Source organism: Halichoerus grypus, chromosome 11 (assembly GCF_964656455.1).
Source record: "Halichoerus grypus chromosome 11, mHalGry1.hap1.1, whole genome shotgun sequence".
Taxonomy (NCBI): domain Eukaryota; kingdom Metazoa; phylum Chordata; class Mammalia; order Carnivora; family Phocidae; genus Halichoerus; species Halichoerus grypus.
In genome coordinates, this window is record NC_135722.1 from 106,341,142 (window position 1) to 106,359,705 (window position 18,564).

At 42.8% G+C, this 18,564-nt stretch overlaps 1 protein-coding gene across 3 annotated transcripts in view; it reads right to left on the reverse strand.

The window, feature by feature from the left end:
* Positions 1 to 16,843, reverse strand: part of CUL5 (cullin 5) — a 93,054-nt gene extending 76,211 nt beyond the window's left edge. For 2 of the 3 annotated variants that reach the window (XM_078059058.1, XM_078059056.1), the window contains exon 1: positions 16,497 to 16,843. Coding sequence is in view for 1 of the 3 variants with exons in the window: in XM_078059056.1 (XP_077915182.1) it covers positions 16,497 to 16,520 (24 nt within the window). In the remaining 2 variants the exon portion in view is untranslated. Of the gene's footprint in view, positions 1 to 7,590; positions 7,616 to 16,496 lie in introns of those variants that run through there. The other variant, XM_078059057.1, reaches the window with a different exon arrangement.
* Positions 16,844 to 18,564: the final 1,721 nt, after the last annotated feature.

Here is an 18,564-nt window from a genome sequence, read left to right on the forward strand (position 1 = left end):
TGTTTGGAGGTTTTAGCAGGGGAGTACAGCTATTCATATACCCTTGACCAAAGAATGGTCATCCTCTATCGGGGAGAGTCATCCTCTTTAACCAAGCTTGCAGCTTCGGGAGGAGTGGTGAGGGAAGGAGGGGACACCCGCCTAGTCAGCCAGATCAGCCACATCAACCTGCTGATCAATGAGGTGACAGGTGTCACAGCCAGACCATGCTCACCTCCTATATCCATGAACACTGATGATCCTAAAAGTGACTGTACTGTCTTGCCCCAAGTACCTTTTTTAATCACAACATTCTTATTATAAGCACCCACGAGTGATATTCATTCAAAATTTTGTACTGGGATTAGCTGTGCTTTCCCCCGAACTAGTTCGTTTTTACCTTATAGACTTCAGTGAATCATGTAGGTAACTTTGCTCTTAAGTGTTGGCTATGGAGAAATTCAGAATCAGATGTGTAATTCTACGGCATAAAATTTGTGTACTAACCTTATGGCTGGCTTCACTTTTTCTACTGTTCCCTCTGAGGGAGGAGCATGCAAATAAACAAATTTGAAAGAACCATAGAAAGTTTTCTTGACTATGACATGGAGAATCATTATATAAACCCTTAATTAGAGGATACTTTACAACATCAACTAAGTCTATTTCCCTTAGCAATTCTGGCAATTCATAAAATTAAACATAGTATAAATCCTGCAATTAAAAATCAAAAAGGTACAATGGACTGGAGTAAACAGGTGTTTGAGGTAAATTAAATACTGGTTAGACTCTGAAACCTATTAGCTATGGCAAAATAACAGGAAACACATTTTGGTTCTTCTGTTTGATGAAATATACAAGACTAACTTCAGAAACATTTTCCCCTAATACTGAATTAAAGAAGGAATTCAATAACTGAATGTTTTCTCTTAATCTTTTCGAGTCAAAAAATAATGCTCAAGCAATTATTTGGCCTATTCTCTGTTAAACTGAAGAGCGTATCATTAAATCATAACTAAGCAGCAGAACACCAAATCTACTATCTACGAAAGAGTGTACCTTATCAATATGTGAAGGGACCTTCAAATTATGAACCCTGATTTATGAACATTTCCATTGGCTAACTGAAGACCCCCTCATCTCTGTTAACTTGCTACAAAGTCTCTTCTGCTTTCTCTCATTATTACTCACAATAACAGTAGGCTGAACTCACCAATCGCTAGTATATCTAGGATTGTCTCGCCCACTGGCTCTTTTTCACCAAGACTTCAACATCTGCCGTACCCCTGCCCCTCTGTCCTTCGCTCCTTTCAGCCCAACTAATGCCCTCACAGGCTTTCTTCTTCTCAAACACACGGGCTCTGGGGAGGCCAGTGGGGAGCTGGTCGTGAGGGAGGAGTGCAGGCAGAGGAAGCAGCCCCTGGAAAGACCCTAAGGTAGAAGCATACTCGATGTATTCAAGGTAGAGCAGAGTAAGGATAGACGAAAGAACAGAGGAAGTCAGGCAAAGCAAAAGAGGTCTGGATCTTGCAGGGCCTTGAAGACCATTATAAAGACTGTGGCTTCTATTACAAGTGATATGAGAAACAACGAGAGGGTTCTGAGCAAGCAGTGACATGACTGATTTACATCTAAAAACCTTCCTGATTGCAATGTTAGAAATACATTATAAGGGACAAGAGCTAAAGCTGAGTATGAGTTTAGGAGGCAAGGTAAGAGGTGACAGCGACTTGGATCAGTACAGCAGCAACGGAAGTAGGGAGTAGTAGCTACATTTTATGTTTTAAAGGTGGCACTAAGTAGGATTTCCCAACAGTATGCATCTGGGATGAGAGAACGGAGTAAAGCAGGACTCTAAGGCTTTTGTCTGATCTATCAAGACCCACAAAATGAAGTCCACTCCAGGAGCCCTGCCCATGTCACAAATCTAAACCTAAGTCAGCCTGCACTTGTGGGAAAAACCTCACTGCCAAGGAAACCCAACACCAATCACAGTCCTCCAACTCGGCTTTAGTTAGCGTGTTTCACCCTTGAGAAGAGAGCCTGCTCACCTCATAAGGAAACCTCCAATGTCCTAACCAATCAGGCCCTGTTTCTGTACCACCTCTTCTAACATTCTACAAACCCTGCCCTTGCCTCAAATCCTTCAGGAAGAGTCCTCTCTCCCCTCAAACCCTTCAGGAAGAGTCCTCTCTCCCCAGGTTGTTAAGCACTGCACTCCCTCAACCCACGGATCATCTTCCCCCAAGTCAAGGACATCAAACTCGTTACTGCACTGTTTTCGTTGTCATTTGACATGTGCAAGAAGCATGGCACTGCCCACAGAACAGGCTCAGAAGCAAAGCCCTGGCATCTGGTTTCCGATGGGCTGCGTCTGACACATCTACTCAACAGCCCCTTGAAGATGTTCAATACACAGCTTCATAAGCAGCTCTACAATTAAAAGAGAAAGGTCTGGTCAGGAAATTAAAATACGGAAGTCACTGGAGTGCAGATGGGTTTTTAAACTTGTTACTGAACCAAGGTGGTGAACGTAAGAGAGAAGAGGACCCAGGCCTGCGGCCTTAGGCATCCAACATTAAGAGGTGGGAAGAAGAGTAAGAACCAGGAAAAGAGACAGAAGGAGCAACCACAGAGGTGGCACGAAAATTAAGACTCTGGTATCCTGGAAACCAAGGGAATAAAGCGTATCAAGAAAGGGGGAGTGATCACGTGCAGTGCGTGCTCCTGAAAGATTATGCAGGAGGACTACTGAAATAGCAACATGGAAGTCAGAGACTTCACATTAATCATAGAAGAACATTTCAAAGAGCGCTAAGGACAAAAGCCTGACTGGAGTGGAATTAAGAGAGAAAAAGAAGGAAAAAAACTGGAAAAGTACAGACAACTCGTGGCACTTTTGTTGTATGAGAGCACAGAAATGGCATGGGAGCTGATACGGGGAGAGGGAGTCAAAAAAATTTTTTTATGATGGGATAAATACAGTATGGTTTTTATACTGATGGGCACCTTCTAGGATATATTATTGATGATGTGGGAGAAAAGGAGGGAAACTGCCGGAGAATTTGAATTTAATTTGCCCTGGTAGGCAAGAGAGAAAGGGGCCTAGAGTACAGAGGGGAGGAAAGGACTCTTCACTGAGACGGGAGGCAGAGCACACATGCCGATGTTGGTAGGAGGGGAGATGATGTAAGTGCCACTCTGCAAACTTCATTTCTGATTGCTTCAATTTCTCAGTGATGTAGAAAAAAGGAAAATGCCTTGGAAGATGGGGGAGGAGGTGCTAGAATTTTGAGAGAAAAGATATGAAACAGGTATCTAGGGAAGTAGAATAAATGGCTATGGTAGTGTGACTAGGCTCACTTACAGACTCTGGTCATGGATTTAAAGTGAAAATAGCACAGATGTGTCTTTTTTGCCTGCAACATTCACACACGTGCTGGCAACTGAAAGGTGGAGATGATTTAACCAGGGTTGTGGTTTTCCCAAGTGAAATGAGAGAGAAGCAGGGGAGTCACAGTGTATTCAAGGGAGTGATTATAATGACTGAACAGAGAATAAATGCCCGTAAAACTGAGAGAAAGGACATTGGGATAAGAGACAGACTTCTGCTTCCAACCACAATGGAATAACAACAGCCAGATTTCCCCCTCCTGCCTCAACAACTAGAGAGCCACAGGGCAGTACAAGACAGTACTTCCCAAGAAAACCATCATAGGCGAGCCCTACAGATGCCCAACATATTGCCTAGAGAGAGTTTCCAAGCCTCAGCACAAGCAGGGGAATCCAAACAGCCTGGACGTTTTACTTAGGAGCCAGAGTTTAGAGAGGACAAGGTGACAAAAATTTGTGATGCAGACAGAAAAAAGAGAGCTGTACTAGACATATACAGAGAGGTCGCCTTAAGCCCTTGACCGAATTCTGACTTGCACAAGCATGTGAGAAAACTATCAGAGACTGGGGAAAGGTCCATTAGAAAGGAGTAGACAGAACAATCAGCAGGGCTCATAAAGGGCTAAGAACAGTTTGTGCTCCTACCAGCCAGGGCAGAAATGCTCCTTAACACTAGGGAGAGTCCTCAGAAAGGCACTGCATCCATAGCGGAGCCAAAGTACTCCTACTCTGAATGTTGTTCCAGACCCACTCTAACAAAACTCAAAAGCAAGCTTCAAAAACATCAAGCTGATTCCAAGTTAACTTAATTGTGTCAAAGCAAAATCCAGAAACATTTAAAGGATATTTGAAAAACTCAGGCCCCAAAACATAAAACTCACAATGTCTAGCATCCAATCAAAAATTACCAAGCAGGCAAAGAAGGAAAATATAACCCATCATCAAGAGAAAAACCCATCAACAGAAACTGCCCCAAAATGACATGAATGATAGTTTCAGTAGAGCATGACGTTAAACCAGCTATTATGTACTTCACAAGTTCAAGAAAATAGAAGAAAGCATGAACATCACAGAAACAAAAGATTTCTAAAAATGATTATCAGGGAGCTATGGAACAACATCAAATGACCTAACTTACATATAACCAGAGTCTTGGGGGGGGGGGTTATCTGAAGAAATAGAAACCAAAATGTTTCCTAATTTGATAAAAACTATCAACTCACAGATCTCAGACACTATACAATAAGGTGGTAGAATCAATGAATTAAAGGCCTTAGTGAAGCTAGATTACTGGACTAAGAACATTAAAATGAGTTAGAAAGACAGGAGAGGGTAATCAGAGTAGGATGCTTAACACTGACACTACAGAAGGGTGACATTTAAAAAACTTCTCATTATATTTTTATTGTTTTTGTTTAATCACTCCCTTACAATATTTTGTACTATTTCTTTCATTGCAAATATATGGCACTTAACTAATTTGGGGTTACAGTCAATAAAATTTTTACATGTGATAACTGTGATACAAAAGAGGATTTCCTTTTGCTTATCTCTAAATAGCAAAATGGGTAGTCTGAATATCCAATAACACTAAATAAATTTGAGTTCAGCTATTTATAACTTCTATTATTTAAGTTCAGTATAATCTTCAATGTAGCTCATTCCATCAATTTTGATCATTTTACTTTATAATATCTGACTACTAATTACGTGTCTGGTATGGTTTTAAATATTTACAAGTATTAATTCATTTAATCTTTAAAACTACCCTCTGTGTTTGGTGATATTATTATTCTCACTTTATAGATGAAAAAAACTGTACACTATACCCTGAGATTAGGTTAGGTTATTTCCCTAAGATTATAGACAATAAGGCAGAGCTGGGCTACAAATCCAAGCAGTTTAGTTCGGTTAGAGCCTCATTCTTCTTTTTTTTTTTTAAGGTTTTATTATTTTTTAAAGTAATCTCTACAGCCAATACGGGGCTTGAACTCATGACCCTGAGGATCAAGAGTCACATGCTCTTCTGAATGAGCCAGGGAGGTTCCCCTGTTAGAGCCTTATTCTTACCTACTCCCTGGGTCTTTCCTGAATGAGTAATGGAAGGACTTGCAACCTATGGGCCAGAATCCAACCCCTGACTTAATTTCACTTAAAAAAAAAAATTGCAGAAAAAAAAAAATCTATGATTATAAAAATTCAGTGGCAATTATCTAAAAACCACAAGGCAGAAGCACCGCTATATGAAAGACATATTTATCTTTAAACACGGTGCAGAAGAAAACACTTTTCCAAAAAGCTAAACATCTTTTTCCAATGAAATGAGAAATTTCAAACTACACTTCCCTTTAAAACCTTTATGTTTCTTTTATAGAGAAAAAAAAATTTTATACAAATTCTGATAGTGCCTAAATTTTTAGAAACCCAAACAACTAATTTTAAGGAAAAAAAACAACATCAAAAGTAACAGTACTGGTAAAAGTAACTTATTTGGGGGGCTTCATCATTCATTTGTTCCATTTATTCATTCAACAAATTTGAGTGCCTAATGTACTTGAAGAATTATGCTAATCATTGGACTTACAAATGAAAAGTCTTCAAAGGAACTCACATTCTAATATAGTATTTCTTAAATTGTGGTTAAGGGACTCCTGGAAGGGTCCCAGGATATATTTTTGAGGCTCAAAAGTATAACAATAAATTCTTAATTTTGTTTTTGTTTTAAAAAGCTAAATAAGCTATTAACACAAGTAGGGTCTGGATCATTTGTATGACTTACAACCAATCACTAGCCATAAATTGTACAATATTAAAAATAAGAACTTTTGTTCCTTAAGAGATACCATTAAGTAGGTGAAAAAGCTACCCACAGAGTGGAAGAAGTTATTTTAATACATATATCCAAGAAGGGCTCTTCTCCAAAACATACAGAGGTTCGTAAGAATCAGTAAGAGAGGAAAAAAAATCCAATCCAATCCCCGGCACAACACTTGAACAGACCCTCTACCACGCCAATATCTAAATGGCCAATAACCATATGAAAAAGCACCCCTCGTCATTAATCATCAGGGAAATACATATTAAAACCCCAATGAAATAACGCTACACATCACCAAAAAGGCCAAAATAGAAAAGAATGACAATATTAAATATTAGAGAAAATTTAGAGAAACCAGAACTCTCATCCTTCTGGTGAATGTAAACTGGTACTACTATCTTAGGAAACTACTTAGCAGGATCCATGAAAGCTAAATGTATGTATAATATGTGACGCACCAATTTCACTTCTGGGTATACTTCCAACTGAGCTGCATACATACATCTACCAAAGACCTGTACCAGAAAGTACATCGTATCTCTATTCTCAATAGTGAAAAACTATTAACAACCCAAATGTCCATCAACAATAGGATGAATAAACTGTGAAATATTCATAATAGTGGCATACTATTCAGCAACAAAAATTTAACATATAATATAGAGGAACCTCACAGACATAATGTTGAGCAAAAAAAGTCCCAAGAGTACACACTAGTTCATGAACAAAGTACATCTACAGTTACTAGAAGTCAGCATAGTGATTACCCTGGGGCGGGGGTTCCAAATTAGAGACTAGGACAGGGCAAGAGAGAGGGAGCTTTCAGGGGTACTGTTAATATTCTATTTCTAGATATGGGCGTTGATTATACAGGTATGTTTGCTTTATAAAAAATGTATCCAGCTATACATTTATGATTTATAGGCATTTCTGTATATAGGTCATATTTCAATAAATCTTGCTTTAAAAATTGTCATGCTAGTGTTGTTCACTTAAATATTATTGAGTTTTTAGTGTTGTATTTAATTGGTAACTATCTTTTAATTGTTAAAGAACTCTGAGTTTAAGGAATTTATAGCTAATTTTATATCCATACATATTAAAAATGTTGTAATAGCTTCCTCCCTTCTTTCCTTCCTTCCTGAATAACTCAGTCCGAAAGCCAGTGTCAATGAGATTTCTCACTGTCAGAGAAAGAAGTCACATTATATGGAAAGGGAAAAGGATAGAAATGAGTTTATTGGAATTGGGAGGACTGGGGTGAACTCATTGGTTTCGATAATATACAGAAATCAGCACAGGGTGTGTATGTGTGCGCATGCACGTGGGTGCATGCGTGTCCTAGCTCAGCCCAATGGGAGGGCCTGGGAGAAGCAACATCCCAATAACAATTAGCATACCTAGCATCCAGATCCTGATTTCTCAATACCATAGTCCATGAAAAGGTTCCTTAGAGAAAAATGTTAATTCCAAAGTTGGGGCAGAGACGATCCTGGAACACCTTTTTGTGTCAGAAAGTAAGAAAGTATTTAATCTAAGCAAAATAAATGACAGTAACAGATTACAACATATTAAATAAAAATTCTTTGGATGGGGGGGAAACAGCCACTGGCTATTGGCATGGTTACATTTAACTCCTAAATGATCATCTATAAATTCACTGAAGGAAAAACTAGAACAGTCTAACAGGAAGCCTCCACAACAGTGCATATAAGCAATACATGATGAAGCCCTACACGGAGACAATGCTACTGGTGAGATGTCCATGAAGTGGTTTTGTAAGGAAAGAATTATGACTTAGCCATTTACCAACTGTGTGACCTTGAGTATGTTACTTAAACTCTCTGTGCTTCAGTTTCATCTAAGTAAAATGGATTTGACAAAGTTATCTATGTGCAAGGGTTGTTACAGGATTTAATAAGACATGTAAAATGTTGAGAGACATGGATGAAATAATTAAACGTGGATGAAATAAAGTGCTGGCTATCTTTATTATATTAGGGACTCCTACTGTAACTACTATTGCTTCTAATTCTCCTACAGTGACAGGATTTGGTGGTAGTTAGACGTAGGAATGAGAGAAAGTTGAAAATGACTCAACAAAAGCAGTATTAAGGCCCTTAGCTCTCAAATGACTTATGAGTAGCTCCCTCACTGGTACTCCCCAATATAATTCAAAATACAAAGGATACTAAGTTCTAAAATATATATTAGAGGTCCAAAACATTTTCTTTAAAAAAAAAGAAAACATACATAACCCACACATTTTTTTCTCATTTTTTTTAATGGGAGTAGGATACCTTAAATATGTGTGTGTTTTACCTATTGGATAATGCAACACGGCTCTCAGACTTCTGACCTGAGTAACTGACAGAGCGCCGACCATAGAAGAAACGCCAGGGGAGGAATACATTTGAGCTGAAAGATTTGGAAGAAGTGGTAAGTTCAATTTGGGATGTACTGTCCAATAAAAGCAAATGCTGAAGTTCTAACTCCTGGCCTCTCTTCTTTTTTCCTGTGTTCACTGTTCCTCTTTAAATAAGATAAAAGTATACTTACTACTAAATTGTTCTTTACTTAATGTCTCCCCCACAAGGCTGAGAAAAAAAAAAAAATCAGTGTCAAGTTTCTCAGAAACAGAGGAGAGATAGGATGAAAATAGTAAGAAAAAAAAGATCAAAGAAAGAAAAATAGGTGAACAAAGGCTTAGCTCCCTTTCTTACTCTAATCAATATAAAGAAATCAGGATCTCTTAATATAATATGTTGGTTACCCAGAACCAATAAAGTACATTCAGCTATATCTAAAAAAGTATCCCCTAATGGAATAATCAGTTCTAAAACAAACTGACAGTCAAATCCTACAATCTCTTATCTATAGCCACGGTGATTGTTTCAAAGAAAAACAAGCATGCATTAGGAAGAAAGGAAACTACAGAAGAAAAGTTTGTTATAGGGCAGTAATGAAAAATGCCATATAGATCTTTCTAGAATATGTTATTTAAAAAGTTCTGCACACTTCCTATTGAAATTCAAGAGTGGTTTTTCAAACAATGAATTCATCTGCAACAATTCCATTTTATTTAATCCCAAGAAAAAGGTAGGTACATAATTCCTTGTGTGCACATATAAAACATACTAAAAAAATAGTAATGCTTGGGGCGCCTGGGTGGCTCAGTTGGTTAAGCGACTGCCTTCGGCTCAGGTCATGATCCTAGAGTCCTGTGATCGAGTCCCGCATCGGGCTCCCTGCTCAGCAGGGAGTCTGCTTCTCCCTCTGACCCTCCCCTCTCTCATGTGCTCTCTCTCCCTCTCTCTCAAATAAATAAATAAAATCTTTAAAAAAAAAAATAGTAATGCTTAACACAGGAGAGTGAACAAAAACAGAAAAGTCCATTAGCTTGCAAAATGTACTAAGAATCATTTTTAAATTACTCACTTTACAACAAAATAACACAACTGGTTTGCCTTGAAATGTCCAGAAATCCCTACATAACATATGAGACAAAACACATGCCATCAAACTGTAGAAGCAATCCTATGACAACAATTTATAATGATATCAAATGTTGCATTTGGGGGCGCCTGGCTGGCTCAGTCAATGGAGCGTGTGACTCTTGATCTCGGGGTTGTGAGTTCGAGCCCCACAGTGGGTGTAGAGATTACAAAAAAAAAAAAATCCTAAAAAAAAAGTTGCATTTGGAAGAAAACAGAACTTAGTTATTATTACTGTACTTTAGTTATTATTACTGCCCTAGAACATCTCCCTCACCCCAAACACATGACAAAAAAATTAAACTTTTCTTCTGTAATTTGCTTTCTTCCTAATGCATGCTTGTTTCTCTTTGTTGTTCTTGTAATATCCTCGTGATGACAAAGGTACAAGAAAAGTTAAAGGACAAGTTGAGGGAAGACCAGAAATAATGACATGGACACACTAGTAGCAATTACCTCACCTGCACACTTTCATGCCCATAACATTCTGACTATGACACAGGGAGGTTATTTGATTTAAGATTTGTATTTGTTCCCTCTGTGAAGTCCCTATCCTATTGATTATGAATTATATCCAATGATGGCATTCTAATTACTTTACAAAAGTAATTCAATTTGTGTATTTCAGGTCTTCCGTGTAAATCATGAGGCTATTTGAATGTGTGGGTTCCTATATGATCTATAAGCCACCAGCACTCCCAGTTATGTGATTTTAAAACCACATCTGCAATCCCCATTAACCAAAAGAACCACAAAACTCCAGTATATATTTGAATCCTGGCAATTCTCACTATGTTCCAGCCATACCACCCTTTTAAATGTGTTCCTCAAATAAGCCAAGCTCACCACAGCACCTCAAGACCTTGCCTAGAATAGAATGCAGATCATTCAAGTCTAGCGTCAATGTCACCTCCCAGAGGCCTTCCTAAACCAACCTAAGAAAACTGCCTTTCCCCCACTCCTCTCTGCACATCTGAAGCCAAGGGTTTAAGCATATAGATTTAATTTGGCTTTGAGATCGAAATTTTTAATTTAGACCAACAGGACTTTTTAAAAAAGCCAGAAAGCTAGGAGATGGGGTTGAAATGTCATCAAGTGGCAAGGAAGGAAAATTCAACAGAACATAGTTGAAAGCAGTATTTAGGGGAAAAAGATATAATTATTTTGTTGTAAATAAGTAAAAGAGTGCCCCCATCTTCTGAACACCGTTTCCATCATAGCTCTCGTTTCTACAAAAACTACCCAATGTGTTACTTCTTTGGGGTCAGTATTCACACGTTTGAATGTAAGCCCCAAAGACTAGGGACTTGTCTGTCATATTCACTACTGTATCACACTTAGAACAGTATCCAGCACAGAGTAAGTGCCTACATTCTGGAGAATGAACAAACCCCATTACAAAGATCAAATATCCCTGATACCACCTGAACTACATGTTTCATGACCAGTGTTTTAACCAGAGCTGTCACTTGTTTACTTGTGTACAGAGTCCATCAGGCACCAATTCACTCTACACCCACTATACCAAGGCACGAGTCAGATGGCCTTCTGTGACACAACTGGGTTCACCAGGATGCCTAGCAAAATGTCCAATAAGAAACAACTGTCTTGGGGCGCCTGGGTGGCTCAGTCGTTAAGCGTCTGCCTTCGGCTCAGGTCATGATCCCAGGGTCCTGGGATCGAGCCCCGCATCGGGCTCCTTGCACATCGCAAAGCCTGCTTCTCCCTCTCCCACTCCCCCTGCTTGTGTTCCCTCTCTTGCTCTCTCTCTCTGTCAAATAAATAAAATCTTTAAAAAAGAAAAAAAGAAACACCTGTCTTTGTCTCTCTCTCTTCTCCACCCTTCTTCTCTGCCCCCTAGATGGATCTCTAGCGTCCTCTTGATACCCTCCTGCAGTCTAAAATTTCCCTTTTCTAATCCACTGATAAATGACTGATCTCTCAAAGTTTATCCTAAACTGTCACTTCCTGTCAGTAGCATTAATATACATCACCTCCAGATTATGGTAATTGCTCATTTATTTTCATAGAACGTGAACAATGCTCACATTGCCATTTATCACAGACTTATAGTAACTAATTTAGTCCACGAACATACATAACCCTGAGTTCCTTTTCTCCCTAGGCTGTGTCAAATGTAACCATGTCTCAAGGATGGGACACTGGAGGGAGGGCAGGCGGCCCTAAGGATCATGTGCCTCTCACATGCCCATCTGGAAGGGCAATTCCCAACTCAATGAAAACTGACAAGTTAGGTTCTAAATAGGGCTTTCACTTATGTTCACAGAGAGATTAAAGAATCACTAGCATGCAACAGAGCAGGCAGTCCTGCTTCCAGAGCAGCCAACCAATCTCCTCTCCATTCCCACCAAATTTTACCTTAATCACCACCTATAAAAAGTCTACCCACCCTTCAGAATCCAACTCCAATGCTTGATCAATCCACCAGAAATGATCTCCTCAGTCTGTGAGGGACCACAGAGTTTGGTAACACTACTTAAGTCCTTGCCTTAGAGAAAATCATTAGTACCTTTTAACCTCCCGTAGCATATGGTGAATTCCCAAAGAGGACAGATGTTTTACACATCCTTGTATCATTCGTGGTGCCTAGTACATATGTGTCTAATGAAATCATTTTAATAATGAATTCTATAGACACTCTGAATCACTCCTTTATTATTTCCATTTTCTTTCCTCTCAAAAAATAAAAAAGTTTCCACTGAGAACAGTAGCGTGCCTCCTATTTCAGTTTCAAGTTTGGATTCTCTAATGAATTGGTTTTTATACTTCTACCTCCTTCTCTCTCCCTCTCTCTAAATCTAATTAGAAGGGAACAGAACCAGAAATTCCTCCTTTTAACCAATCAACACTCATTTAGTGAGCATCTACAATGCACAGATAATGCACTAGACGCTGCAACAGTGGAGCTTACAATCCTGAAAGGGAGTCAGATACGCAAACAGACTGTGCAACTAACATGTAAGGCATAAAGCAAGTGCTAAAACCGAAGTGCTGCAGTGCTCCGGAGCACTAAGAAGAGGGGAGGAATTTACGGGGACAGGACCCGTGGGCAGAAAGAGCCGCTGCTGGGCTGGGTCTTAATAAAAACGGATTTTAAGGGCCAATACTGAAATAGTGGTATACTAGTGAACCAACAAGGAACCAGCCAGGTAGAGGTAGGGGTATGAGAGACAGAGAGAAAGAGGGAGAGGGGGACAGAGAGGGAAGAGAGCAGGAGGGGACAGGGGAGGCAGACAGAGAGATATTAGGGAGAAGACCCAACTGGAAAGGTATCAAAGAATTTGAACCATCAAAGGTATCTGAGCAGGAAAGTGATATGGTCAGAACTGTGTTTTGGTCCAGAGCTCAGATCAGAGTTAAGAGATAAAAATAGTGAAATCATGGGAGTTAGGACTGCCCCAGAAACAGAAGTACAAAGATAGAATAGGGCTGAAGATTAACTCCTGAGAAATAATCACACTAGGGAGGAGAGGAGGGAGGTCAGTGAAAAACACTAGTGATCTGAGACAGAGGACACTACGGAGAGAATCTCATAAAAATCAAAAGAGAAGCAGAGATAGTCATCAATAATATCGGAGAAAAATCTCATTTGGCAATCAGGAGGTCGCCATTGCTCTGGAGACCAGCAGCTTCTCCGTCAATAGGTGGGGGTAAAGGGAGTGGAGTCACAGTAAGTTAAGCAAGAAGGTGAAGAACTGTAAAGGCAGCAAGTGGGGGCTGCTTTTCAAACAACCTCGGGAATGAATGGCAAGAGGAAAAAGGGCCAAAGTTTTATGTGCGGAAATACATGAACTTTTTTACTCCATAGAAGCCAGAATAAGGGGCCTGAAATGTGCTGGCAGGTCCTGGAGGGGAAATGAAGGCTGAAGAACAAGCCAAGAAGCAACACCGCAGGTGCCTTGAAAAACAGAATATAGGGGAAACTGGAAAAATGTGTGGTACTGACCACAGGAGTTAACCGCATACAGTAATAGGCTAAGAATTAAATGGGGCTGAGACTTAGCAAAATAAGATTTAAACAACTGCTATTTGGGGTAGGATACTCAACTTTCTGAATAAAATAGCACTTAGGGCCTAGATACTTCCAAAGCAAAGGAACCAGAATTACACGTTAAAAAAAACAAACTTAAAGTAGTAATACTGAAAGGTTTTGGGAGATATAAACCCCCAAGACACTGGTAACTGTTTATGACAAAATACACAACACAAATCTTTGCATGTTAGATTTCCAAAATCCAGCCATAGTCCACTTGCTTTCAATAGACAATATAATCATTATTATATCAAATGCCAATATTAAAAACGTAGGTGGTTTTTACTGCTTTGCCCTCTGACTTTAAGTTTCCTATCAAAGTTCTGAATCTTATCTTTCGTAACATATTAGCTATCCCTCCAAACTGTCATCCACAAACTCAATAAACTAAACTCCACCCAAGTTACTGGCGAATAGGAAGAAAACTTATTTTTTCAGCAGGACACTACAGGCCTCCCTTCAGGGTTGATGATTTATCACTTATCCTTCTTCAGGTACAGCTATTTATGATCATGAATCCAGTTCTAACTGTATTTTCATCTAGGCCACGTTTCTCCATTTTGACCACAGGACATGATAATTCTGTCAAATATGTCTGGTGAAACCTATTTGCACAATGTCTAAGGCATGCATCTTATGAACCAGTCTGTTAGTCCTGTCCAAAGAGCAAACGAGGCTAACCTGGCCACACCCCACTCGGCTCTATCTTTATTCAAGGTACCACCAGACCTGAATTTAGGTGATCCTATGAATTATTTTATGGGTCTACCCTGGCAGGGTCTCACTACATTTCTCCAAGAGGACAAACTTTTCACTTTTTAATTAGTTACTTGTTTAAGTATGAACATGAGAAAAGCCCCCTCCCTACTCCCAATATGGAAAGAAAAAAAAAAAAAAAAAAGATTTTTCTGGCCAACTTGAACATGTAAACTTTTGAAGCTACAGACAGAAGAATCAAATGTCTACTTATAATGTCCATTATATGATGTTAGTTATGTGTACTTAAAATCACACACTATGTAAAATAACATTCAGAAATTCTTTCTCCCCCTTTCCAACACTTCATAAAACAATTTCATTGAAAATTTTCCAGTGTATCTTTGGCATCTGTCTTCATGTTCACTAGGGTGAATAAGTCATTTTACCCGGTTTTTCAAAGCATTATCACCTTCCTTTAATTTATAAAAGTTGTCTGAGTTACAGAACTTTTTGAATCCTTGTGAACTTTTTAACCTAAGTCCTAAATGCCCATTTCCTAGACGTTCAAGCAGTTTTCTCAATCTAGAGGTGAGTGTTGGGCATGCAGATTCAGAATCTCCACAAAGTGAGCACAACTAGGATTTACCGAAGCAGCTCGAGACGTGCACCTCCTCCAAACAACCCTTTGTAAGGCTTCGCAGGGAGTGGAATAAAGTGATTTGCTCTTTTCTGAGACAGAATTCTTGGGGGAATAAGACCTTGCTTTACATCCAAGTAATCAAGTAAAAAAAAAAAAACCCCACAAAGAACCAGGAACCCAATTATTTCTTAAACACGCTTCAGGACCATCAGCTACCGCTTATGTCAACACGTGGGACGCACTAACAGGAGTCCTCAGAGGGCGAACAGTTTTCCCCCGGATCTGTCAGGATCTGCCGTCCTGCTCCGAGACAAGAGCAGGAGGGCTGCCTCCATTCCCAGGAATTCGTTTTCTCAGAGACAGCACCGGAGTAATTCCGGGGACAAGTCGTGGGCACTTAGTCGCCGTTCTAAGCACTTACACACACGGGCTCGACCCTGACAACGCTCCTGAGAGACAGATGCCGTATTAGTGATAGGGAACTGGGCACGGAGAAGTCAAGGAACTTGCCCGAAGCCACACAGCTTCGCAGGGGCGGACCGAGTTTCGCTCTAGGCCCCTCCCCCTTTTAAAAGAAGCTATATCGCCTCTTCAATTAGTAAAATCTGGTCTGCATTCCGTAAGACCGTCCCATCCGCCAGGCGGGTGCGCGGTGTAGGGAAGACGCGAGCGGGGCTCCAGGGGATTCGCACGTATTTTCGTTACGTCTGGCCATGTGTTCCTCACCCCCCGCCTTCCGAGCGCAGGGAATGCGCCCCTCCGGGCCTCCGGCTCCCTTGCCATCCCACGGATGCAAACCAACTTTAACCCGCGCCTCGGACCCGGTGACTCGGCGGAGCGCGTCCGCGGCACTGCTCGCCCCGATGCCGCCCTGGGGCTACGGGGGCGTCTCCAGGGGAAACAGGACAGGGGCTCGGCGACGGGGGCGGGAGCAGAGGCGCAGCGGGGGAAGGCGCCGCCGGCTGTCCGACCGGAATTCCGCGCACAGGACGAGGCCGCCGGAGATTCAGAAGGCGGGGGCCGGGCGGGCCGTTGGGACCGACGGGGCAGCGTTTTCTCGGGCTTCCCGTTCACGCGTCTTGGACTCCCGCCGCCCCGGAGACCCCGAGAGCACCGCGGCCCGGCGGGTCGGCGCACAGCAGCCCCACGCGCCCGCCGCCCCCCGCGAGCCGCGCTCGCCGCCTGCCCTCGTTCGGGCCCTGCGCACCGCGGGCCGGCCGGCGCGACGGACAGCCGGAGCCTCCCGACCCCCAGGCCACACACCCGCGTGCGGCCCCCGGCGGCCGCTCCCCGGGCTCCCCCGCGGCGGACAGCCCCCGAGCACGCTCACACTTGGCCGCCGAACCCGAACCGGGCCTCTCCCGCGGCGCCGGAGGCGGCGGGCGCGGAGTCCAAGCCGGGCTGGACGGAGCGTCTTACCTTTAACAGATTAGACGTCGCCATGTTCCTTCAACTTCGCCTCTCGCGAGACGGCGCGAGATTTCGTGGCGCTCGGGGCCAGGCCACAGGCGGAGGCCCGGCTGCCCAGCAGGGCCGAGCGGCCCGCCGGCCCGCACCGGGGTGTGCCGGGCGCCGCGGAGGCGTGCCGACAGCGCCGACCGCGTCCCGGGCACCTGGGGCTTCCTCGCTCTTCCCCGCTACATGGTCACCGGAGCTTCCCCACACCAGAGAGCTTATGCACACGCTCGGGGAGGCGGCAGCGGCGACCGGGGAGGAGGCAGCGGGAGCCGACCTGAATCGGAAGAGGAAGCATCGACTCCGCGAGCCTCCGCACTCTTTCGGATTAGCCTCTGTGGTTGCACCCGCGGCGACCACCGGCAACGAATTTAGCTGGGCTTGGGCCCGGCAGCTCAGGTTCCGCGGCCGCGTCACGTGACGCGGCGGGCGGGGGCGCGCTCGGGAGCGAGCGTGGGAGCCGGGACGCCTCGGCGGGTCCGGAGCCTGCGGAGAGGGCGGGAGCACGCCCTCTGCTGGCGGGACCGGATATTTTCCCTGCCCCGCCCCCACCCCAAATGCGGGCACCGGGTGTGCAAGGAGCGCCGCGCTCCCGAGGGAGACGCTTGTGACAGCTCGGCTTGGGGTCCGGCAGCTCAGTCAGTAAGAACTGGCACTTCGGAGGCGTCCAATAAATGTTTGTTGAATGACTGCATGAATCAGTGGAGGCGCCAGAGTGTTAACTATTAATATTTCCAGCCCAGAGTGCCTGGCGCTGAAATAATCCATACAAGGTTGTTCAGGCAGTGAATATTAATCTTGGATTTCCCGAAGGCACATGATCCTAGAAGGTACTCACCGTAAACCCCCAAGCTTTAGCCCTTCAGACCACTAACCCCTGGCCGGGGGAAGAGAATGTAACTCACCGTAGAACCTACAGTATTATATGATGCGTGTGTACAAACAGTATTCGTTCCTACATTCATAATATCTTTTTAAAGTTTTTTTTTTTATTTGAGAGAGAGCATAAGCAGGCGGGAGGGTCCCCGCTGAGCAAGGAGCCCGATGCAGGGCTCGATCCCAGGACCCTGGGATCATGACCTGAGCTGAAGCAGACGTTTAACAACTGAGCCACCCAGGTGCCCTACATTCATATTTTAGGGGGAAAAAATAATAAGATCTCTGGAGGAAAATGCAGCCGGGAAGGGGCATGAAGTTTGCAGCTCTGGAGAGCCTAAGATCCTGCGGGGCCTGTGGACCACTGTAATTAAGGCCGGGCTTTCCTTCTGGGGGAGATGGGCAATCACTGTGGGCTTCTGAACAGAGGCATGATCAAACTCCGCTCTTCACGTGCTCCCTTTCCTGTGCAAATAGTAGATAGAAGCAGAAGGGTGATGTAGGGAGCTTCCCTAATAGCTCCTTACATTGACCCGACAACCATGCACCCGAGGTGTCCCTGCTTTACAAATGATTTATTAGCGTGATCGAGGCACGATTAAACAGTGACTGGGTGATAGACCAAGGACTCAGAGCCACTGGGCCTGGGGTGTCCTGGCGGAGTGTTAGGCCAGGGCTGACTCTCCGTTATCTGAGGTTACCTGACCTGTGGAGTGATCTGGCCAACATCACTCCACTCGGTGGGGGAAAAGACCTCGTCCAGGACAAACTTGATGTAATTACGGTTCCCTTTTCCAGGGAAACTGGGTTTTCTCTTCAACCCCAGGCCAACTCCACTGCTTAATTTAAGGTGTAAATTGATTACATTATCGTCAACCTGATGTATCTTTAAAAAAGTAAGATGACAAACTGATAAAGTGATTGCTTTATTAATGGCTGACACTGCTTAAGAATCCAATTTAGTATTTTGTACTTGTTTGAGTGCTATTTATTATGTACTAGGCCCCAGAAATATAGGATTAGATAAGGCAGAGAAGACCCGTGCCATCTTGAAGCTTATCGTCTCATAGAGGAGCTGATATTGTGTAGTTACACAAATCAGATGTTACTTAATTGGGGGCATCTGGCTGGCTCAGTCCGTGGAGTGTGTGACTCT